Source organism: Mus caroli, chromosome 1 (assembly GCF_900094665.2).
Source record: "Mus caroli chromosome 1, CAROLI_EIJ_v1.1, whole genome shotgun sequence".
Classification (NCBI taxonomy): Eukaryota; Metazoa; Chordata; class Mammalia; order Rodentia; family Muridae; genus Mus; species Mus caroli.
This window is the reverse complement of record NC_034570.1, coordinates 76,433,184-76,458,144: the sequence shown is the minus strand read 5'-3', so window position 1 is coordinate 76,458,144 and position 24,961 is coordinate 76,433,184. Positions and strand designations below refer to the sequence as shown.

General features: G+C 39.8%; 1 protein-coding gene across 6 annotated transcripts in view; it reads left to right on the top strand.

Annotated features, from left to right (window-relative positions):
- Nucleotides 1-24,961, top strand: part of Sphkap (SPHK1 interactor, AKAP domain containing) — a 140,211-nt gene that overhangs the window by 97,738 nt on the left and 17,512 nt on the right. For all 6 annotated transcript variants that reach the window (XM_021171921.2, XM_029480138.1, XM_029480139.1 and 3 more), the window contains 4 exons: nt 7,058-7,117; nt 9,280-9,414; nt 17,553-17,808; nt 18,809-22,526. In XM_021171921.2, coding sequence (XP_021027580.1) covers nt 7,058-7,117; nt 9,280-9,414; nt 17,553-17,808; nt 18,809-22,526 — 4,169 coding nt within the window. The remainder of the gene's footprint in view (nt 1-7,057; nt 7,118-9,279; nt 9,415-17,552; nt 17,809-18,808; nt 22,527-24,961) is intronic.

Here is a 24,961-nt window from a genome sequence, read left to right as displayed (position 1 = left end):
GGGGGGGGGGGGGTATGGGGCCTTCTGGGATAGCATTGGAAATGTAAATGAAGAAAATACCTAATTTTTAAAAATATTGACAGTAAGAAGAAGCAGAAAAGTCTGACAGCCCTGAGTGTAAATAAAACTTGTATTTTGTATGATTGCTGCAATTATTTGGAAGCAGTAACTGCATACAAATGCAATACCATCCCAGAGAGTCAAGTGTGTTCTAGAAGGACTGACAACATGGCACCATGCCACACTGATGGAAGAGTTTTCCATTTAATCCCATTAACCCAAACTGATAACCCGAGAAAATGTGACAGTTTGAGAAGATAAATTCAGTCCAGGTTCCTGCATCCAGCAAAACTCTTTTGCAGCAGGAAGAAGACAGACAGCTTTTTTTAATTGTTGTTGTTTGGGGTTTTTTTTTTTTTTGAAAGCATTGTAGCGCTTAGCATTTTGATACTGTCAAATTAAGGGATCTTGTCATAGCTTCCATGGGCAGATGGCCGAATTGTTCAAAGCAGCTGAAAGGAACTGGTTTTCTTCAAAAATAAACCCTAAGTATATGTTTGGCCATAAACAGCATTCAGATGTCTAAATTTTAAAGGCATTTGACATCCTGCTTTTAAGGAACTGTTCATAGAAAATATCTCTATAAGAATAAAAGGTTTTAGCTGACTTCAAGAGACTTGGAAACATTAAAATCCAAGATACCCCCTGGCTAAAATCCCTGGTGTCAATTTATCCTGCTGTCAGCGACTGCTCATGGTGGATATACAGCAGGGTGGTATCTCCTAACTATTGAACTTGCCTATCTGGATAGTCTAAAATTTTGACTTAAATTAATGTGCAGCAACCTAAAACTGTTCACATGCAATATAGATTTAGCACTGGCAGCGATCACCAGTTTTTCTCATGTGTTCTCAATTAAATTCAAAGTTTAACCTTTTTTTTTTTAATCTAATACAACATTGCTGGTTTTGTCTGACTTCATTTGTCATTTATCTCATGCAAACTGCTGTGATCTATGTTCAACTAAATTTATTTTATATTACATTGTTTGAGTAGATCTTAATGCCAAACTCTTTCTCATGTCAGATTTTCATTGCACACACACAGACACACACACACACACACACACACACAAACTAATTGAGATTACCTGACTAAGTAATCCACACTATGAAACTGAGAAAACAGAATATTGTCTATAAAATTCATATATTTGTGTGTACATATATATATGTATACATATATATGTATATTTGTGTGTGTGTGTGTATATATATATATTAGTTTAAATTATTGAAGAGATCATTTTCTTCCTGACATTTATTCCCACACCAACACATACATAAGAACAAGCTAAGGGACAGGGGAGCAGCATGTGAATGCAACGTTGAAAGTGCAAGCACAGAGGTAGCATTGCTAAGCCTGCAGGGTGGGGAGTGTCTGAGCTCCTCTGGGATGATATGCTTCCATCTGCTTCAGGCAAGTGCAAGAAGCAGATGGAACAAAGCGCCTGCACAGAGGCGAACAAATGCATTCCATATGAAGAGAAAGGAGCTTGAGTTCTAAGGAAAACATCACCACCTCTAGCCTCTCCTCACTACCAATCATTAGTTCATTTTGCTTTTGTTTGTCTTCTTGTTTGCTTCTCCTGTGTCTTTATCAAGTATTCATATGTAGAAAGAGAGCATTCCTCTAAGTACTTTACATCGTTGTCAGTTGCTGAGCTGATGCCCCTCCAGTTAATTCTCCTGCAGGATCTCTACAGTTTCCCTCTGTCCTTGTCACAAAACACTTCTGCTGAGACCCCTTAAATCATCACTTAATTCAGAAGAGATGACCAAGGTGCAGTATCTGCCTCCTGTGGCATGTGTACCACCTGAGACAGGGGTTCCACTTCATTCATTCATTCATTCATTCATTCATTCATTCACATTAGGCTGGAAGAGAACTCCACACTTAAGAACACTCTTTCAGAGTACTGGAGGGCAGTTTCCATGGCTATGTTTCATACAGCTCAGAAAAGCCTGAAAATCTAAGGGCAGGGAGATCAACGTCCTACTCTGGCCTATTTCCTATTTCTGTTTCTAAAGGAGGAAACAGAAATTCTGTAAACACATCCAGCTTTCCCCAGATCCTCCCTGGGTTCATTTGGCATACTTGGACATCCTCACACAGGTATCTGGCTGAGAACTCTATGCCATCTGTTCATGTAAGGAGATGAGCCAGCACAGAAGTTATGCTTTGATGTCCACTAGCTGTTAGCTCCTGCAGCCCCAGTCCCCCACCCTATCACCACCACAAAATGTTCTTTAGCCTACAGAACCAGAACACATAATCCCTCACTTTTTATGATTTACCCACACCACGCTGGTCTAACAATACCTCCACAGAGTCCTATTTTACCTTCTCCTTACCAAAAGTTTCCATTGCAGACTTCTAGCCATCAAGTAGGGAATCAGCAAAAGCTAACCCATCAGTCTCTCTCAGCACTTGTGGTGCAACATTTGTAGCATGAAATTTTATTTCCTCTTTCATTCAATTCTTTAAAGGGTTAAAAGATACTCGGAGTTTTCACTATATCAGAGGATATAGTGCTTGGGAGTCTTAGTTCTTTGGGCTTCACAGCTGTGGCTTCTCCTCTCCAAATGAAAATCCTCTTGCCATGTCATTGCTCATTGGATGTAGATCATGAAAAGATCACCTATTTATTATGTGAACCTTCCCCTGGGTTCACCTCAAATCTGTCTTCCCTGGGATGGCATTTGTGACTAGCCCAACCATCCCAACATCTTTCTCCATTACACACAACATGTCACCTCTGCCTCAGCTCATGGTGTTGTCCATCATTTTAGGGGTGTGTTTTCCCTCCAGATACCCTACCCCCATGAGAACAAGAAGAGTGCCTTGTGTTGTCTGTCTTTTGAACATATAGCCCAAAGATCATATACCATAAAGACAATGAACACTAGTCTCTTCTCAAAACTTCCTACTCCTCCCTACCATCCCAGTGCTTTTATGTAGAGATCTGTGTTGTCATTTAGGGGTCAACATGAATGGATAGTTGAACCCCAAGAAAACAATACAAAGCCACAGGGAGTTAGATCTCTAAACAGCAAACCAATCATATGGACAATTTAAACTAGAAACAGATAATTGTAAAACGGTCATAGGTGCACTTACAAAGCTCTCCAGATACACAGAACTTCTACTTCAAAGGCCCTGGACTAGGGATAAGAAACATTCTCAAATGATTTTGTTGCAAAATTTTCAAAATGTCTATTCAGACTCTCACTGTGTCCCATGTTCCCCCTAGACTGACCCCAAGATTTTATGCACCCTGCCTCTAAAGAAATTGGATGGGGTTGTGTTTATGAGATATACTCTGTGTGGCTTTGAGCCCTTTCATATACACATAAAGTATTGCTGCATGAAGGAAGAAAGGCACAACTTATCCAAACACAGTGACATGAAGAGGGTCAAATCAGAGATCATAATCATATTAGTGCATACTCCAGTTCTCAGTACTCCAAGCACAAACTTGGAGTGAGCAGAGCTAGCCTATGTAAAATTTCCAAGCCATCAGCCATGTGAAATGTAAATACAAAGTTGACTTTTCAATAATACTCAGTCAACTGAAAGTTCTCTCTGGGAAGGATTTTTACCCACTATGACAACATCAATATTTATAAAGAAACCATTTTTCTCTTATTCAGCAGAATCTCACAAACATTAGTATTCCAAATTTTTATGTTTATAAAGCATAAAATAATAAGAATTCTACAAGAAGGAAGACTGTAATAACTCAAACATGAAAGTAGTTGTGTGGCAGCTCCCCACTAAGATATTAATTAAACTAAAAAACAGTGTAAAGGTTTTATAAATAGGAGTTGAAGTAGCTGAGAGACATTCACTAGACTATACAAAACTGGGTTATGTCTTCACTTTCCATGGAAAAGATAATATTCTAAACCTGCTGCTGAAAAAGAGGTGATTAAAGAATGTACAGTTAGAAATTAATGGAAAGCTGTTATGGAGGCATAACTGAGTCATTAAAATACCACTTTCTGGATATTTTCAAAGTTTCATATATGAGAGATCTTTCTTTCCTCTCCTCCTCCTCTTCCTTCCTCTTCCTCTCTGTATCTCTTTGTCTCTGTGTCTCTCTTTGTCTATGCATGTGTGATGATGTGGGGGGTGGGGAGGGGACAAGGAGGTAGTAGGTCAGAGGACCACCTCAGGAATTGGTCCTCATCTTCTACTTTGAGACAAAGTTTGTTTTGTCAATTCTAGCTGTAGCATGATTCTGGGGATGCTTCTGTTCTGCTTGAAGTTTTGCCCTAAGGGTGCTGGGTTACAGATGTGTACTACTACATCCAGCTATTAATTGGCTTCTGAGAATTTTATTTCAAGCTTGTACCCACTGAACAGTCTTTCCAGTGCCTACATTTCAGATTTATTGTTATTTTATTTACAAAAAGGAAATGTTTCCATATATATATATATATATATATATATATATATATATATAATAAAATTGTTATTCTTTTTCTTAAAATGAATTATCCCCTGATTGTGGGGGGGGTGGGGGGGGTGGGTGTGTATGTATGTGTGTGTATGTATATGTGTGTATGTATATGTTTGTATTGTATATATTAGGCTCTAAATCTCCTAACTTGATATCTTACCATAACAATACAAAAAATATTCCATGCAGAATATAAACAGGTAATTGACCTATATTAGCAAAATTTCATATCACAGCTTATAGTGGATGAATGACTTTACTCTCTATAACTAATGCTTGTATTGAAGGTCAGATAATCGCTATTCTAAATGACTTTCATTGGTCTCTGTTTTGCTTTTTCCTACTGGGATACTCAATAAAGAGAGTTTTGTGATATACAGGCAAAGTAATGGCCTTTTAAAAGGTGAGTGGAGAATCATCACAGTAGTTCAATGTCTGCAGTGATGACTATGTAGTATGAAAACCCGAGCACTAATGGATATTGAGCCAATTTTTCCAAGGTCAAATTTCAATTACTATGTGAATCTTCAAATGGTTCTAGATCATGAACCACTTCTGACTTCCATTTACTCTGCTTGCATTGCATTATCTGCAAAGGGACACAGGCCCCATGGCTCCCAATTTTCCCATCAGAGTGTCCTGAGGAAACAGAGCTTAAATCAAAATGAAGTAGCATTTCACAGCATTCTCTCTCCCTAATACCCATCAAGCTGTCCAAACAAGTACTTACTGTAGTGCTGGGGTACAACAAGTAGCATAGGATGTAGTCATGTCAGCCCAGGAGGCTTAGGGAAGTCTCTCATGTGAGAGCAGAGCTGTAGTCATCTGCTGTATGCTTTAGCAAAATATTGACCATGCTAGCTTTTAGAGCTTTCACTTATAGACTACTCTTCTTGTTGCCATTTGCTGTTGTTGTTGTTGTTGCCATTTTAATCCAAAAAATAAAAATAAAAAGGGTTTATTCAGAGAAACTCTGGCCTGTACAAACCAATTGGAATCAGAAGGGTCCATATATCTTCAGGCATCTAATAAAATTACACATATTACTAGCACTCTGATGCTGTATTGTAAAAATTATTTAATCATAACCCTGCATTTCCACCCCATCTTATGTCATTTAGTTCCTAGATCAAAGATACACACAACCTTTATATTTATAAGAAGCCTTAACCAGCACTAGAACTGAGCAGATATCTACCCTCCCCTCGACACTATTAGAATCCACTTTACTATCGGTAACCCTGAATTACTAATCACTGTGTTCCATCTGGACTGTTCTTAACTCCATCTAGCCAACCCTCAGGGTTATGTTTTTATGACTCACCTAACCCATGGCAGCTTTTCCTTCCTCCTCTACCTTCTTCTTCTTCTCATGGTTCCTTTCCAACCCAAAGCCCAGGAAACCTAAACCCACCCTATGTCTCTTCTGCCCAGGTTTTAGCCGTTGGCATCTTTCTTTACCAATCAGAAATAACTTGGGGGCAAGGTAACACAGTGTCACTGCATTCTACGAGCAGATTCTCTGGTCTCTGGGACAACCAGGTCTCGGGGGCCCAATAGTAGTATTAGAATACAAGCAGCATCAGGCCAACCCACTACCATAATGTTCTGTATTTTACATATTCAAATATTCAAATCATGTAATTAAGAATATAATTGATGAATTTTAACAAGTAGAAGACCTCATTCATGTCTTCTTATTTAATATAACCATTCTATGATTTTGTTGCTCACACTTCTTTTTCTCCCAGCCTGGTCTACAGGCAGATCTTCCTCTTTTACCAGACAATGTGTTTTATCTCCAAGCAGTGTTCCTTCTGCCTGCCTATGGACATTCACCTCCTCCCTGCTGACAGAGTCTTCCTAACATTTATGAGTCTGTTGTTGACCTTGAAATTGTTCCTTAGTCCTCCCTCCAATCCCATCCCATTGTTCATAGTATTTATATATCTGTATAATATGTTTAAAGTTTGAAATTTTACTTGGAATATATCATTTCACTATTGCTTGAAAATAATATTTAACAGTGCACCCATTATTTTAAACTAACTGGTTCAGGCATCTAAGATGAGCAACTTAGAACCAACTTTTATAAAAGTAGAAAAATTACAAATAAACTCAAGCACCCAGGCAGACAGAAACCATTAAGAGATACATTACTAGGAGAAGTAGATCAGAGCCCCAGGGCATTACAAGTCTCTTTCATTTGTTTCTTTCATTTTTTCTTTTCTACTTCACGGATTTGATAATAATTTAACCCTAAAGATTTTGCTGTGACTTGAGAAAAATCAGGAAATATTTGACTATGCTGGCCTATGAAAGCAGAAAGACATTTGCCATCATGGTTGGGACGTGTGAAGAGGAGGTTGGAAATCCCTGTAGAGGCCCAAACTGAAATGATGGTCAAGCTATATAAACTGGCTAAGACTTTAAAACTATTTCTGTGAGTGTTTTTTAATTTTGTTTTGCTTTTTTTTTCCTAACAAGATGGATACATTCTTCACACAATTGAGTGTTTGCTTTCCCTTTCAGGTCTGCTTTGTGAACCTGGATGTCAACAAAGATGCCTGCATCACAGAGAACCTGCAGCAGGTAACAGCTGGGCTTGGAGCTTTCCAGGAGACTGTGATGATGGGTAAACTCTGTCTGTGATGGTCTTCTTAGAAGGATAGATGACATCATGACTGCCCTTTTCCCTGACCTTGCCCTGCAGTTTTTCATACTGTTACCCCATAATGTGTTTGAAAGTCACATTTCCAGGCCTGCAGAACTGTTCAGAAAAGCATCTCTCCTCACCCATCAGCATCCTAACATGGACCTTCTTTTACATTCACATCATAATCTGCCATGCATTTTCCAAGGTCTCTTATAACCAAGTGAAGGCAGCCAGCCCTTTCCTCTGGTTCTTGGGATTACTCTTTCCATTCATTTTATCTGATCTCATCTCAGCTGTGTCTCCATTGTCTTACCCTTATTGTGGGCTTGAACATTCTGCACCTCGTAACAGCCAACTTCCACCATCTCATTTGAGGTTGATCCCTGGTGTAAATGCTTGGCTACATTAAGGACCTGAATGTTCAGATACTTAGACGCTGGGCATGCCTGTGGTACAATGGAAAGAATTGAATAATATCACAGTTTGTCACTGCACACCCAAAGCTGAGAGGTTTGACTCCATTTGCTATAACAGCATGATAATTATTGTTGAATCCTCACAGAACAATACATGAAGCCTTCATTTAATTGACACTGGGTACTCAGTTATACAGGAACCACTCACAGCATATGTAGAATTTGAGATTTCTTGGTGCTATCATATTTTTTCTAGGTATAATTAAACCAAGCTTCTCAACCTAATACTCACAGGGATTGCTCTCTATAATCTTTTTCCAGGTTCCAAATATTATCCTCTGTGTGGCACTATAGTTTTCTAAGAAAGTTATGCATACAACTTTATTTAATGAGTTACTATATAGAGTCTATCATAAACAGGACAGAGAGGATGGAAGCAAGTTCCCATGATAGTAACTGTTTGAATAACTTATGGAGTGATTTAAGAGAGTTTCCAGTTATGACTTAGCTCACATGGCCTGATATGATTTGTGTAAGTTACCAATGTCTAGGCCATAGACAATTTATGTATACATGAAAGTAATTATCTCATCCACATACGGTTCTGTTATGGATTAAATAGAATAGGATGCAGACTTTACCAATATGCAGACTTTACCAAAATGCTTAGAACATAGTCAAAGCAAAACTAGCATTAAACATGATTTTATTATTATTGAGTTTATTGGAACAGAAGATTACTAGCAAGTAATTTTGCAATTCAAAATTTAAGAGGAAAAATATTTCCAAACTAGTGTTAATTTCTGTTGTATAATAGTAACTGCAAAATGTTAACTTTGGAAAATTTAAAACAAGAGTTTTTCTTTTTTAAACATAAATTTTCTATTCCAAGCTTAACTCTTATTATCTAATTTGAAACAGTTTTGTTCTGATTTCAAGGTTTCTTAATATTTTTGAGATCATAATATAATTACATCATTTCCTATCTTTCCTAGTATCCTTCCAACTTGTTGGTGTGTGTGTGTGTGTGTGTGTGTGTGTGTGTGTGTGTGGTGTGTGCATGTATGTGTGCATGCACATCTATGTATATTTGTGGTGTGTGTGTGTGTATGTGTGTGTGGTGTATGTGTGTGCATGTGTGTATACATGCACATCTGTGTATATTTGTGATGTGTGTGTGTGTGCGCGCGCGTGCATGTGCGCACTTCAGGCTGGCTATTTGGTACTTACTGGATAGCTGTGCATTTCCCTGGGGAAGATATTTTTCCTGCCTTCAGCATTACTTAGTTGCCTGTAGTCTTCTATCTAGGGTTGAGACCTCCTGAGCTTTCTTCATTCCATGTTATCCTATTTATTGCTGTCATCCTTGTTCTGGTTATATTTAGGCAGCCTTGATGGTGAGATTTCATGGGTGTAGCTACTCTGACATTTCTAGGAGAAATAATCTCACAATAAACGTCTTGTTCCTCTGCATCCAACAATCTTTTTGCCTGTCTCTTCTACAATTGTTCTTGAGTCTTATGTGTGGAAGTTGTGTTATAGTGAGCTATAGACTAAGTAGCTTACATATCTAGATTCTTAAAAAAAAACAAATATTTTTTGCAGATGGACTAGTTTGGGAGTGCTATTTTAGAATGTAAAGGAATCCTCTGAACTAACTGAGAGTCTTTCTTACCCTACAGAAACTGGTCAATGTTTCACCGGACCTTCCAAACCTCATCAGCTCCATGAATGTCCAACAGCCGAAAGAAAATGAAATTGTCCTCCTAAGTGGGTTAGCCTCTGGAAACCTCCAGGCAGATTTTGATGTTTCACAGGTAAGGAATGTAGTTCTTGGTCAACTAGTCATATAGTGCAAGGGTTCCCTTTAACAAGCCTCTATCTCCAAAAGCATATACATTATGATTCAAAATAGTTTCAAAATAATAACTATAAAGTAGCAACAAAAAATATTTTTATGGTTGGGGAGTTACCACAACATGAGGAACTGTACTGAAGGGTCATAGCATTCAGAAGGTTAAAGACCAAGTTTTCTGTTGTCAGAGAGATATGAGCCCCCAAAAGATGCTGCACATGAACTTTATCAGAAGAGTGTACTCTACCTAACAGTGGACTTTAGCTCTATCTCTCCCCAGTAGCACCACTCAGAGCTTAATAGATTTTCCTTTGCATCAACCCTCAGATTCCTAGTGTTGTTTACCTGGGGCTTGAACACATATACTGGGCCTGTTCTACAAAATCTAGTAAATATTCAAAATCAAAATCTTCTCCCCTTTTAAGAACAAGTTCAGAATTCTAATATGTATCATTTATTCTCATATCATTTAATAATATAACTCTCCTGGGACTTATTTGCTCCTCAAGAAATGCCAAACTGGCCAAGATTATAATAAGCATGTAGCTTTCGGGATAGAAAGGAAGTGTGCCCATAGAGTAAAATCCCATAAGGAAGAAAGTCATTAAAAATAAAGCAGAAATGAAAATATTATAACACTCTGATATATCCTTCGTCATTTGTTGTAATAAGCATCACAACACCACTTTGAAGAATGTACTTAAAGCTTTTTCATCAATTCACTAGAAAAGTACACACAAGCTATACTATAATAATATATAGTACAGATTGCAGTTCCAAATTAGTGAGCATTTGTTGCCCAGTAAATTGGTCATTTTTTTTCCAAAATACCAGAAGCCCAGAAGCCAGCCTTTTTTTCAGTTTTGACTCCAGAGACTTAGTGCAGATTTCTACCTAGTCTATCAGAATTTTCTTTTCTTTTCTTTTCTTTTCTTTTCTTTTTTCTTTTCTTTTCTTTTCTTTTCTTTCCTTTCCTTTCCTTTTCCTTTCTTTTCTCTTCTTTTCTTTTCTTTTCTTTTTTCTTTTTTTTTTAACAAATGCAAAAGTACAAGGTTTATTTTTCCTCCATGTTTGGGTCAACCCTCAATCAGTCCCTAAAGGCAAGTGGCTAGAAGGTAACCCCAAATGACTATTAAAAGTAGTTTTTATGCTTTTTTTAGGGGCACAGGTTTCATCATCAAGGTTACAGTGTAAACTTATTGGCTAAGAATATTTAACTTTAAAATTTATTGGCTAGCAAGCATCATATGCATTTGAACTCTACCTGGGATTTTCTAGAAAGTCAGGTGACTATCAGTCAGTACATTCTGAGAATTTTTTATTCAAGAATGTTCCTGTGAGTGGAGAATGGAACTTGGCCTAGACTTGACAAAAGGTGGGTAGGTGTAAGGCTGGCAAAAGCCCCTAGGGCCCTTCATTCCCCCATTTTTCTTGTACAAGCTCCAATCTTGGAGTTACACTCAGGAGTCTCTGGTAACCAACTCATATTCTTTGGGTCCTATCCTCAGGGTCTCATATTGTTGGTGCAGGACCATCAGCTGCACTGCTCCTATTCACTCTTTTATGAAGGCTATAAGCTTGTTCAATATGCAGGGTCCAAAGGTCAGCAATAGCAGGAGAACAACTAGGGGTCCTAACAATGTCCTATCAATTTTCTAATTGATATATCAGTTATGACAATATTTTTCATTAGTGAGGAATCTAGATTGGAGGGGGTAATTGAAAAATGTCTCTAAGTTCAAATTCCCTTTATATTCAGCAAAGCAATGATGAGCAGATAAAAATTTTATGCATAAAATTTCTAAGTATTTCTATACTGAGCCTGTATTTTCTCTGTCTCTATACCCAGAAATGAGCTTCTATTCAGTTAAAGGGCCTTCATTTATCTATAGAGAAGCTCCTTAATATAACAAAGGAAACCCCAACTAGTTCTAGAAGCCAAAACTGTAGTAGACAGCAAGCACTGTCTACCAACCCTTGGTTTGACCATGTATCTGCACTCGAAGCCCATAGTACATGATAATTTTTATCTTATCAGCCAGAGAAACAATATTCCTGAACAGTCAGCAGTTGGGATTCGAAGCTAAAGAATTTGGGTCTTCCTGAGCCTGGATTCACCCATCTATGAAACAGAATAAATGCATTTCTACTTTGAAACACCAACTTGAGAAATGAGATTGGTAAAAAGCACATTGTTTAAAATGAACTTTAATTTTATTAGGAAGAAAGAGGACAGAATTATATAAAAAAAAAAACCTATCATCCTACAAAAAATCAAAACTATTTTTCTCTCAAATTTCCTCTTTGAGATGCTTTGTATTAGAATTGTCGTGTTTATAATAATATTTTAAACAATGTGATCCATCAATGAATAGAAAAGCTTTGCTGCTTAGTAACCATATAATCTTATATATTCTTGATACTGAAGCTAATAACAAGGTTTGTTTACTATAAATTTTACGTGAATTCTGCATAAATTGTATGCTATGGTTTTAAATAAATAAATACTGGAAACTTTATTCCTATCTACTTTGTTATACTAGGTCAGTTTTTCCTGATGTGCTCAGCTGCACATATCATTGACAGCTGCAGGTTTTATTGGAAGATTCCAGTTTCCTTCTTGTGCCTCCATGATAATTGATACTGACATTAATTGGGCCTGGCCTTGAATTGAACTTTGTAGACTCTGATTGACCTTAGCTAAGATTCTTAATTAAACATGACTGAAGATAGACATAAGCACATAGAGAATGTATTGTCTCGTGTAACTAAGCAAACACAGTACACGAAAGGATTTGAATCATGTTGACAAGATGTGGATTTTTCTTATAGCCTCTTTCCTGCTTTTACTCTGTAGGTCCTGTTATTAGGCATAAGGAAGCATTAGCCTTTTGTGTTCAGGTTACCCAGTTAGAGGAATGAGACCACAGACAGGCAACAAAAGAGACTGAACAACCAACCAAGAAGCAAGCATGGGTGGGACCTACCACTGCCCCCTCTCCCCCGACATATGTAGCAAATGTGCAGCTTGGTCTTCATGTGGGTTCCCCAACAAGTGGAGCAAGGGCTGTCCTTGAATACACTCAGTTTTTAACTGGTCACTGTGGCTTGAGGAATGTACTATTCTGACTGGCCAGGAAAGATTCACCCCTGAACTCAGAGATGAACTCCATAGGCATTTCTCAAACAGTAAGGGAAGCAGAAAATTCTACTTCACAGAGGACGAAGACAAAAAGGTTAAATTATGGTCAACATAAGGTACATTGGTGTTTTGCCTGAACAAATGTCTGTCTGTAGATCACATTTATGCCTGATGACCTTGGTTTCCAGAAGAGGGCATCCCCCATCCCCTTATCCTCTGAGAAGGGGGAGGTTCCCCCTGGGTATCACCCCACCTTGGCACATCAAGTCATTGAAGGACGAGGTGAGTTCTGTGAGAGTAGAGTTACAAAGAATTTATTAAATATCACATAGTAAGGAATGCTCAATGTCAATCATGGTCATGTGCCACTACAGTACCAACTATCTGGGTATGAGGGGGATGAGGTGGATCAGAGGACCACTGGAGGCTAAGATTTTGACCTAATCTCATGAGAGCTCTATGTAAAATGTTCAGTTTATGCACCCTTTCCTAACGAACTATCAGTGCTTGCCTACGAGTTCTATCACTTACATCTCTCTTATTAGACTCTCTATCACTTATCCTGTATCATGTTACCTGACTGTAGTGTCCCAGGACTTCCAAAGGTGCTAAGTCATTATGTAGATACCACAACACATGTTTTGACAGGTCAGCAAAGCAGTATCAACACTGCACCTCATCTTAGCGATCAGAGCAAGTATCTACTTTTATATAGACACTCTGATTGACTACTTTGTCCCCTTGAAAATTGGTAGTCTATTAATTCATAAATAAGATTTAGAGACTGGCAGAAATTGTGTGCTAGATTAGCCACGGAAGTCTACATAATTTATCCTTAGGGATGGCCTAACAATACACTGATGGCTGACTAAGTGCTAAGTACTTGGCCATGCTGTGGTATACATCCTGGGGTAGTGAACAAGTTCAACATTTTGCTCTTGTGGAACTAACTTACAACTAATGGCTAGACCATTACTGTCTGTGCATATTATTAAATATATGAGTACAAATCCAACAGTCCACATGCATACATCTCAAACCACTAATGAACACATACAATGATCATCTAAGATAATAATAATAACAAAATTTCAATGGCCAAAAGTTAAATCAAAATATTAAGTAAAATTAGTTACTTTCTGTTCCTGTTTGATTTCTGTTGCTACAATAAACACCATGACCAAAAACAACTTATGGAGGATAGGTTTAAGGTTTTAGTGTATGCATACAGGGAATAGTCCATCATTGAGGGACATTAGGGCAGAAAAAGCAGAAACCACAGAGGAATGCAACTCACTGTCTCACACTCAATACTTGGTTAGATTTTTTATACAGCCCGTCCTTCTGACCAAGTATGGTGCCACCCATAATGGGCTAGATCTCCCTCATCAGTCATTAGCCAAGACAATCTCATAAATATGGGCACAGGTCAATCTCACAGGCAGTTCACATGGGATTCCCTGACTTGAGCTGACTCAAGTTTCTATCAAGTTGAAAAGAAGAGATGAGCAGGATTCTTGGCAACAAAAGCAGATGTATGGAGAAGCTTCTGATATATAAGAGTCAGGTCTACTCCTGCCGTGGTTGTTCTGGAGATGAGGATGTAATTAACCATGCGCACATGAGTTGGCAAAGGCCTGGGTGTGGACTCTGCTTGTCAAACTTGTCACACAAGTCTTCTGTGGATACTGAGCATTTCTTGTTTAGACCAGGAGACCATGAAGAAAAGGAACAACACATCTAGAGTGCAAAAACCTAAAGTGCAGTGCAGGTTCTTCCTGTATGCATTTGCCTATGCTTGAAAGGGAAAGGTAGCCTTTTATGCCAGTAAATTTCTCATCTCTATCAGTGCCACAGAATCACCAGCCTCATGTATACATATACACACACACACATATGTACATGTACATGTATATGTATATGATGTATATGTGTATGTGTATGTGTATGTGTATGTGTATGTGTATGTGTATGTGTATGTGTATGTATATGTATATATCACATTAGAATTGATAGGATTTGAAAAGTACCCTGGAAAACAGTGGTTCTCAACCTGTGGGTCACATCCCATATAATATATTTACATTATGATTCATGACACTAGCAAAATTACAGTTCTGAAGTAGCAATGAAATAATTTTATGGTTGGGCATCACCACAACCTGAGAAACTGTATTAAAAGGTCACAGTATTAGGAAAGTTGAGAACCACCGTTTTAAATGTTATTAATTTATGCAATATGTCCTTGCATTATAGACTATATTTTTTCTTTACTTATCTACAAGTCTCTGCATTTTATTGACTTTTTAAAAGACTGTTAAGAAAGCATACTTTCTTCCTAAAAATTCCAAAGCTGTGTAATTGTGCACAGTTAATAAAATCTTTAAATCTATCTTGAATTATTATGAACTACTACTACTTCATATTGCTTTGTTAATATCTCTTGGGTTCCTGCTGTCATTTACATTGCATACTTAATTTAATAACATTAAGTAGCACATAAGAAATGATCTTGACCCAGAACTATGGCAACTCCTCATGGATCCAGTAATTCATTCTCTTTACCGTGAACAGACACTGTAGGCTGCCTTTTTATGGTGACTGGGTGACTGTCCTGTTTTGCATCTCACAGTATATTTTCTGTCTAACAGTCAGAAAATGGCTGGTAACTTTTAGGTTAGTGTGCTATGTCTAAGTTCAGAGGAAAGGAAATTAATTCAGATAAAAGAAAGAGATCACAGGTTTTAGGGTTCAGTAAAAGCAACGCACCATTGTACCTCCAAGTCTGTGTAGTCTGAGAAGTTTCTTGAGAAAGTATGTTGTGATTTGTGCTCTGGATTGAAGTCTGAAATTGTGAATTTCAAAGGCACATCTGGAAAAGCTGAGACTTTCAGTCCACACCCCGCACTTCGAAATGAAAGGCTGTGTACCACCATGCTTGGAAAACAGTTTGGATCACAAACGTGCATAGCCAAGTTCTATCACCACCCAGTGGGGCTTCCTGAACCCTTACGGGAACCCCTGACTTCTTCATAATATCATTTTCCCACAATGACTCTAGTTGCAATATCCAATCAAATGTCCATGCATGACATATAGATAAGAAAGTTAAACTACTTCAGGAATTGGCTTGTGGCTGTCTATGTGCAAGTATCCTCTTACATAGCCTTGTGCTTCCTACTTATAAACATAAAACAGAACTGAGGGTTCTAAGTCACAAATTCACTAGCATTAGACCTGACTACTGCCAGCCACGGGAGAGCATAGGATTGAAATGTCATCTTTAAAAGGTGACCAATCATATAATAAAATATTTATTCCAAAACATTTCTAATTCCACTTTGGGATTCGATTTTTCCCATGTCCATTAAATCTTATTTCCACTTTGAGATGTTTCTTCTAAAATCTGTTGCAAATTCACACATTATTGCTATTATTTTTAAAATGAAGCTACAGAGACTGGGGTATTGGCTCAGTGGGTAGAATGCTTGTTGTGGGAATGTGCTGGCCTGAGTTCAGACCCCCCAGAACCCAAGAAAAGGCAAAATGTTTCAACAGTGCACCTATAACCTCTGCTGAGAGGTGTGAGCATAGTCGTGAGTGTGTCCTGGGCTCTCACTGGCCAACCTATCAAAGCAAAATGAAAAGGTCCAGGTTTGAGAGAGACCCTGACTCAAAAGAAGAAGTGGTAAAAGAGAGAAGAGAGAGGCAGAGAGAGAGAGAGAGAGAGAGAGAGAGAGAGACCCAGCAACAACCTCTAGCTCCCACATGTACATGCTCTTAACATGAGCACCAGTGCATAAATACATATACCTGTATGTATACATATACATATGCACCCTCTCAGTCATACACAACCTTTGGGAGAGCTTACTAGTTATTGCCCCGAAGCCATGAAAACTTTTGTTGCTCTTTTAATGAACATAATATGAATAATGAAGATGAAACCTGGGAATAGGCAGCTGTCCCGTAACTCTAAGCCTAAGCAATATCATCAGGTCTACCTGAGGCACTACCCTGTCATCTAAGTTCCCTTGTCAGTGTCCTTTGTATATGTCAGCACTGTAGAGATCATTGGCATATCTTCATATTTCATGTTGGCTCCTTCTTCAAGAGGGCAGCACCAGTGTGACATATCCAAAACACACCAACAGAGGCTTTGTCTACAACTATCAAGCTAGCAAAGGATAATGTTCTGAGAAAGGGTCTCCATTTAATCAAGAGAGTCAGTCCTAAGCCTGAGTGAGTACCCTCCTATAAGTCTTCAGTGAACCCTCTTTCTGGTGCTAGACCCTAAACTACCTCTTCCCTCTGAGCATTTAGCCTACAAAACATATTATTGTGACTTTCTTCTATTTTGACATGCAAATCTCCTTTAGAGGCCTCCATCCAGCATTGTAACCCACTAGTGTTTTATCCAAGGACCCAAGAACCATGTCTTTAAAACCAGTGCCCCTCTCCCCAACCTCTAGGAGAAAATGGCAACCTAATAGCTATAGGTCATTGGCCCCAAGATAAAAAACATTTCACTTTTCCCTTGTGTAAAGCCAAGGAAACAACCATAAATGACCTAAAATCCCGTTTCTTTTTGATTCATCGCAGTGCAGGTCTGAGTTCTGTGTTCATTCCAGTTATTACAATAATCACCAATAACCTCTTCCTTCCCTGTACAAGTTAGAATAGTACATTTTATTTTTGCTTTCATGAGAAAAACCTCAAATATATGATACAGCTGGTTGTTTTCTTTTAAGTAAAACTTCCTTCTAGGTGTGCCACGTTCCAAAATGCCATATGATTTTTTAAAAAACAGTTTATGAGCAGGAGCTCTGAAGAGACTTCAAATAATTTTAAGAGCCCCTCTCCTTTTCACGGGAGAGGTTGGGAAGGAGAAAATGGTCACCAGCATTGTCTTTTCCAGTCAATTTTGAGGAAGTACCTTCTTTTCTATCTGATTTTAGTGTCCTTGGCTACCAGATATCTGCTTGGTCCAGTGTGCAAGAGGGAACAGACCAAACAGTACCAACTGCATCATCTTTGAGATCAACAAGTTCTTAATTGGTCTGGAAGTGGTGCAGGAGCGTCAGCTCCACCTGGAGACGAACGTGTTGAAGCTGGAGGATGATACAAACTGTTCTCTGTCTTCAATTGAAGAAGATTTCCTTACAGCCTCCGAGCATTTGGAGGAAGAAATCGAGGTGGACGACTGCAGAAGTGGTAAGACATTGCTGATAAACCAAGTGTGTCCCCAGAGGTTATTCACCCTACCCCTTACTACGACACTGATGAGAAAGGTTTCCAGCCATGTCATCTTGGTTGATGCATTAGTCTCTGCTTGCTGAAGTTTGATGAGGCAATAATAATAAGAGAATACTGGTGAGCATGCTGACTAATGCATTTAAGACAGCTTAATGGTTGGATAGATACTAGCTCCAAATGATGCCTTAGGGATGCTGAGGGAAATCTATGTGCTCTAAAGGGAGACATTCCTACTCACCAAGAGAATGCCTCTTCCCAAGAGGAAGGTTAGTTTCCCTGAAACTGCCAGAAAAGCCAGTACTCTCAACTGGAATCAAGTTGGATTGGCTTGGATTCAAATCCCACAACTTCCTTTGAGGCTGAGAGACCTAAGACTTCTTTCCAAACTCTTTTAAGCTTTGGTTTCAAAAAGTGCTTGTAGTTAGTGGTAGTTGTGCAATTAGAAGGCACTGACTGACCCAAAAAAGTGCTCAGCAGTCATTTACATCCATTGACTCAGTAACAGAACTCAGTGTTCCTCTTCCCACCTTAAGTCACAGAGAAAGGAATTGCATAAAGTGTTGTGTTGTTGCTGAGTCAGGTCCTTTGCAAAGTTCAGTGCAAACCTTTGCACCAAGGTTCCTACTGAAGTTCTTCTAACCCTCAACTCTACCCTTACTCCTTCCTTCCCCTACCATGCAACCTCCTGGATCACTTTCCCAGGAAAAATGATGACAAGCCATCATTCTCAAACACCTATGACCCACCCCCCGCCCCAAAACCCCAGCATTTGTGTACCACATTAAAGGTGTTTCATAATACAACAGTCCATAATGAAATTCAACATCCTTATCAGAGTCACTTTACCTAATGCAACAACCCCAGAGCTGCATGCAAGTTTAGAAAGTAATTGTTAGTTTGGGCCCATTAGAGTTTGCTCCCTGAGAAGTAACAGTGTTTCTCAATTTCCCTTCACTAGGTTTGGAAAATACAAATGTGTCAGCTAATGTTTTGGAAAGTAAAAAGCCAAAGGAAACTACCCAGGAAGGATGGGATTACCACAAGGAAAAGTTGCATTGTGCTTTAGGGGAAAAACACATTAGAAAACACCGTATGCCCTCCACAAAAACAGAAGGGTCAAAGGAAACTACAGAAGAGAACACGGCCTTGAAAAGTCTCAACCCTTTAGTCAGGCCATCACACCTGAAAAGTGAAGTGGCGGGGAACAAGCAGCTGGCCACAAACTACTCCTACCCAGAAAATATCAAAGGGGAACTAGAAACATCTCAAATGCTGTTCATTCCTAGAGATGCCTATCTCTCCATGGTTAAGAAAGATGTACTTTCTTCGTGTAGTGTACTCACTGAACAGGGAAGCAACCTCAGAGACCATGACGTTACTCCAAACTCTCTTCCTCCCGTTCAAAATGGAGAAGCCACCACCGGAGAGTATGCTACAAACTTAGCAGAATCTGTAATGCAAGATGCCTTCATCCGATTGTCTCAGTCACAACCCACACTCCCCCAGGAATCTGCAGTCAGTTTCTCTATGGGAAGTGCTCTCCTTCCCAGTGGCTGTTGCACAAAAGATATGGTGGTCCCTCGTTCATGGAATGAACTACCCAAAATTGTCATTGTGCAGAGCCCAGATGGCAGTGACACAGCCCCTGAGCCAAATGTCTCCTCCTGGCCTGACATGGAATTGTCTGTTGAAACCTCGGGCATCTTTTCTGCAGACAGTTCCAGTAGACCCACTCAGAGTGCCCTAGAAGTTGCATTGGCTTGTGCAGCCACTGTGATTGGAACCATTTCCAGTCCACAGGCCACAGAAAGATTCACCATGGAACAAGAATCCCTGGTATCTACCTATGCCCAGAGAGGCAGTGGGGTACAGCAAACTCAAGTGCCCCAAGTATTCATGGCACCTTCTACAACCGAGTATTCCTTCCCATCAGCTCTGTGTGGCATGACACAAGTGGCAAGTGCTGTCGCTGTCTGTGGCTTATGTGAAAGAGAAGAGGTGACATGTCCTGTAGCTCCAAGTGACCTCTTGCCTACCTCTGGGGCTTCTGAAGAAATATCCTCCATCGGAAGTTTAGTGATGGAGAAGAGCACAGAGCTGGGGAAGGAAGCCATTGCAGGGGCTCTGCTCAGAGAGGCTACTCTGATTTTAGCAAGGCCAGATGCTTACAGCAGCCTTGGTGAGCTCTTGGAATCTGTGAACCAGAGAATCATAGAAACTACTTCTAAAACCCAGACCCTGTGCACAGAAAGTGTTCAAAGGAATGGACTGGCACACACCTTGTCCGATGTCATCCTCAAGCACTCAGTGGATGAACTTCACCAGAAAACTACAATGGCTCACCCCACTGATGAAAGGCATCCCTGTGGAACTTTGGACACCTTGATGGAAAGTGTGAACCAGCTGCTGCACAATGTGATCTGCTTCACATTCAAAAAGATGAATCACATTTTAACACTCGGTGAGCATCCCTCATTTGATCAGGCTGCTGGTCAAGCCTGGGTAAAAGCCTCCACATGCCCCAGCAGCCAGCCTCTTAGCAATGCACACGGTACTGGCCTTGTCATCAGGAATCTTGTAGAGGATGCATCTCCTAAGTCAAACAAGGGCGGAGCAAGGCCAGAACAGGTCAACAACCCCAGGTTGCAATCTGAGTTCTCCTGCAGTCATAGAATTCTTGATTCAACTGCTAAGTCATTCCCCAAGGAAATATATCTGAAAGGGATTATGGGAGAGGATACCAGAAACCCTCATCATACACTAAATTATGACAGCAATGAACGAAGAGCCTCTACAGACCTAGGAAAATTGACAACAGCAAGTGAGGGTTGTAGTGGTTTCCAGGAAACTGAAGACAGCATTGTTCCAAACACCCAAGAGAAATACATCTGTGCCACACCCCTAAACAATGAAGCTCAAGTTAACCTATCCTTATTAGGTGATGACCTGGCTGTTCCTGTTCAGTCTACTCTAGAGGCAAAGCAGTCCGAGGTCTATGGCATCACAGACTTTGCGGAAGAATTGGCAGAGACTGTTGTCTCCATGGCAACCGAAATTGCAGCAATCTGCCTTGACAACTCCAATGGCAAACAGCCCTGGTTTTGTGCTTGGAAAAGAGGGAACGAGTTTTTGACGACGCCTAACGGATCCTGCCGATCCTTGAAGAGGAAGAAGGAAAACTCAAGCGCCGGAAGCACCGTGAGGAAACACAAGCCACCTCGCCTCAGTGAAATCAAGAGAAAAGCTGATGAGCACCCAGAGCTGAAAGAGAAGCTAATGAACAGAGTCATGGATGAGTCCATGAACCTCGAAGACATCCCTGATTCCGTCAGTACCTTTGCCAATGAAGTGGCAGCCAAGATCATGAACCTCACAGAGTTTTCCATGGTGGATGGGGTGTGGCAAGGCCAGAGTTGTTCCCGGACTCGGCTTCTGGGTGGCGATAGGTGGAACCGGCTGAAGGCCTCAAGCTGTGAGAGCATTCCTGAGGAGGACTCTGAAGCCAGGGTCTTTGTAAATAGCCTGGGTTTGACGAGTACCTTAAGCCAGCCAGTTAGCAGGGCCAGCTCCGTCTCCAAACAGTCCAGCTGTGAGAGCATCACCGATGAGTTTTCCAGGTTCATGGTGAAACAGATGGAAAATGAAGGGAGAGGGTTTGAGTTGCTGCTGGATTACTACGCAGGCAAAAATGCCAGCAGTATCATGAACTCAGCAATGCAGCAGGCATGCCAGAAAAATGACCACCTCAACGTGAGACCGAGCTGCCCCTCTAAGCAATCCAGCACAGAGAGCATAACAGAGGAGTTCTATAGGTACATGTTAAGGGACATCGCGAAAGAAAGCAAAGATGGTGCCTCCTCCAGACGAAGCAGCCATGATTGGACCACGGGCTTGCTGTCTCCTTCTGCACGATCCCCTCTGTGTTACAGACAGTCATCTATGCCTGACAGCAGGTCGCCATGCTCCAGACTAACAGTAAATGCGCCTGTCAAAGCCAACTCCTTAGATGGCTTTGCCCAAAACTGCCCTCAAGATTCTGTAAATGTACAGCCAGTCAGTAGGGCTTCCTCATCTGGCCTCTGCAAATCAGATTCCTGCTTGTATCGCAGAAGTGGGACTGACCAGATCACAAACATGCTAATTCATGAAACATGGGCGAGCTCCATTGAGGCTCTCATGAGAAAGAACAAAATCATTGCTGATGATAGCGAGGCAGCTAATGCCAGTCCTGGCCCTGTTTCCAGTGGTTCTCCTTTGCAAGTAGAGAAGAATGCCAACAGATTAGCCACCAGCAAAGGACACAGGGGGCCAACTCTGCTTGTACAGGAATCTGTTGATTACCAGAGAAAAGATGCTGTTACTGAAGGCAATCACTCCCCAGTGTCATCTCCAAGCAAAACAGCTCCTGTTAAAAAACCCAGTGGTTTTGATCCTAGACGAGAAACCTCTGCGTGCCCCAGTGCTGCTGGTCTCAGCCCTAGGCGGTCACTCTGCTCAAGGGATGTGCCTTTGATTCAAATAGAGACAGATCAGAAAGAAGAGTGCATTGGAGAACCGGGACCTTTCCTTTCCCAAAGTGTCTCCCTAGAGGAAGCACAAGGGCACCAACCTGAAGAAACCATCCCAGATGTGGCCAGAAATGAAGACACAGCCCCGAGCACCTGTGAGAGCTCTCGGTAAGTTGATCACTTCTTAAACCATACAGGGCTCATGCTCTTCCGTGTTTATATCTCACTTAGGGTTAGTCTAAGTCTTAGGGAGGAATACAAGGGTGTTATCAGTGGACAAAGTAAATTCCCAAGACAATAAGTGACCTCCATATGACCCTGCACATGTGCAAAAACAGAGACGTTCCTCTCACTTTATTCACTGACATTTTAGTCCATCTTTCCTATGGTCCCTGTTCTTCTCTTCTGCTGTAATTGTAGACAGAGGTCACATCCCCTCATATGCCTGCTGTGTTTTGTTTAGAATGCCTGATCTTCCATTCACATCCAAGATCAATAATCCTCCTGGTCATCTCGGGGAATTTTATTCATATACCTATAGTAACTGTTGGCTCAAAATGCTATGTTTTTATTGCATGCCACTTAAATACCAAATAATAATAATGTGAATTCATCCCCACATCCAAAAGGATCAAGTCACCTCCTGGCCCCTATAGTTGTTGCTTAGCTATGTTTCATGTCTGATTACAATAAAACCAGTCAGAACCTGATAAAGTGCTGGTATACCTTGCTTTTAGCTGGAAAAAAATTCTTTTGGGCTATTTTGTAATTAACTGAGAATATTCATTTGAACATTCCTCAGCATTTAGGTAATGGGGCAATACTGAAATAGGATATGTAACTATTGGGAATTCAGTAATGATTTTATTCTATAAACAACTTTTTTCATTTGAAAATAGCTATTTTAAATAAACTTTAGTTTTATATTTTGAGATTAATTGTTTTTGCTTAATCAATGGAGTTAATTTTCTTTCCTTTTTTCTTTTTTTTTTTTGTTTTTGTTTTTGTTTTTTTGTTTTGCATCTTATTCTAAGAATCTCTATTGAGACTCTATGTCCAACAAATGCCAGCTCTTTTGATGCATAGCATAATTGTTACATGGTCTATGGTGTCTCTGGAATTCTGGCATTTAGACAGTGCTTTTCCAGGAGATTGTACTGTAAGCAGGAATAAATTGTGGGCAAGGTAATTCTTTCCCTCAGGCTGAGAGCATCAGCTCCCTTCATAACTTCCACTTTCTGCACACTACTCACCAGAGACCCCTGTACCATCCCTTTCCTTTTAGTCCATAAGGAAAGGTCAGCAAAACAGAAAACAAAAAATCTTAAAACAAAGTTCAAGCTTTAGAAGCATACAGCTCAAGAAATAACTGCATAATCTTTTCAGAGATGTATGTTTACCATTCATTATTTACAAAAAGGCCTTAGTTTCTTTTTATATTTAACTGGTATATATAAAGAGAACATGGCTATTACTAAATAGTCACAGCTCTCTAAAATCTGGATGGAGTACATTTGACCCCGAGCAGAAGAGATCAAGGTCCTAAAGCACCCCCCACATGGTGTAGAAAGTATAGGGTCCAGTCAGATAGGAGAATTTCCTGTTAGACAGTGCTAAGAACTTTCCTTTCCAATTGGCTAAAACCCCAGAAGCACAAGAAGGAGAAGAGAAAAAAAAAAAGAAACCCAAAGCACAAATAACCTTTGGCTACTTACAGTATTCATCAAAGGTTTTGCTAGAGTGACTATGGAGAAATATATCAGAGCTAACAATATAAAATAGCCAATGTATAATTTTTCAGGATTGTTATAGTTTGAGATGGATACAAAAGGAGACTCAGATTTCAGCTACCTGACTTAAAGTCAGCAAAAGCTGGGAGATGTTTAGTCAGTGAAGGTCACGGAATTAGAAAGCATTGTGAACTAATATCCTACAAGCTTTATGGTTGTAGACACAATCAAATAATGATTATTACCGCACAATTTTAAATTAAGTATCATTGATGTTATTGGATATACAGACATAACCTAGAAAAGTTTCAAAAGCTTTACATTCTGTATGAAAAGAAAATGCTACAGCTGACTCAGATTCTCAGTCCCTGTAATCACTCAAGCATGCGACCTCTCAGGTCAGATTCTGCTTTTCATCCAATAAAGCAGAAAGGATGTGGACTATCCACCCCAGAAGTTCAAGAGTTGGCTCTAATGACAAAGCTCAGAGGCTAAGGATTGAATATGGTTTTTGTTTTATGGAGCAATATAATCACCCTATAACATGAACTACTACACTATCTTAACTAGTATTGGCTTGAACCGGTTTCCTAATCTGTTTCATTTTGCTTTATTCCCTCATAAGTAGAAATGATAATTATAATATAAAATAGTTTTTTAAGGTTTAAATGATTTATGTATGAAATGCTTAATGCAATAATTTATTGGGAACAATCAATAAATTCACCTGGTTGCCATTTCTATTTAAAATGTCATTTGGGTGAAGGTTTGTGGTGGCTTTTGTTTCAGGGAGAGGCTGATTTTCCCGAAGGGAAACCTGTCATGAACAATGTAAGAGTTTCACTGAAACAAGACAATTCCTAGGATTGCCAA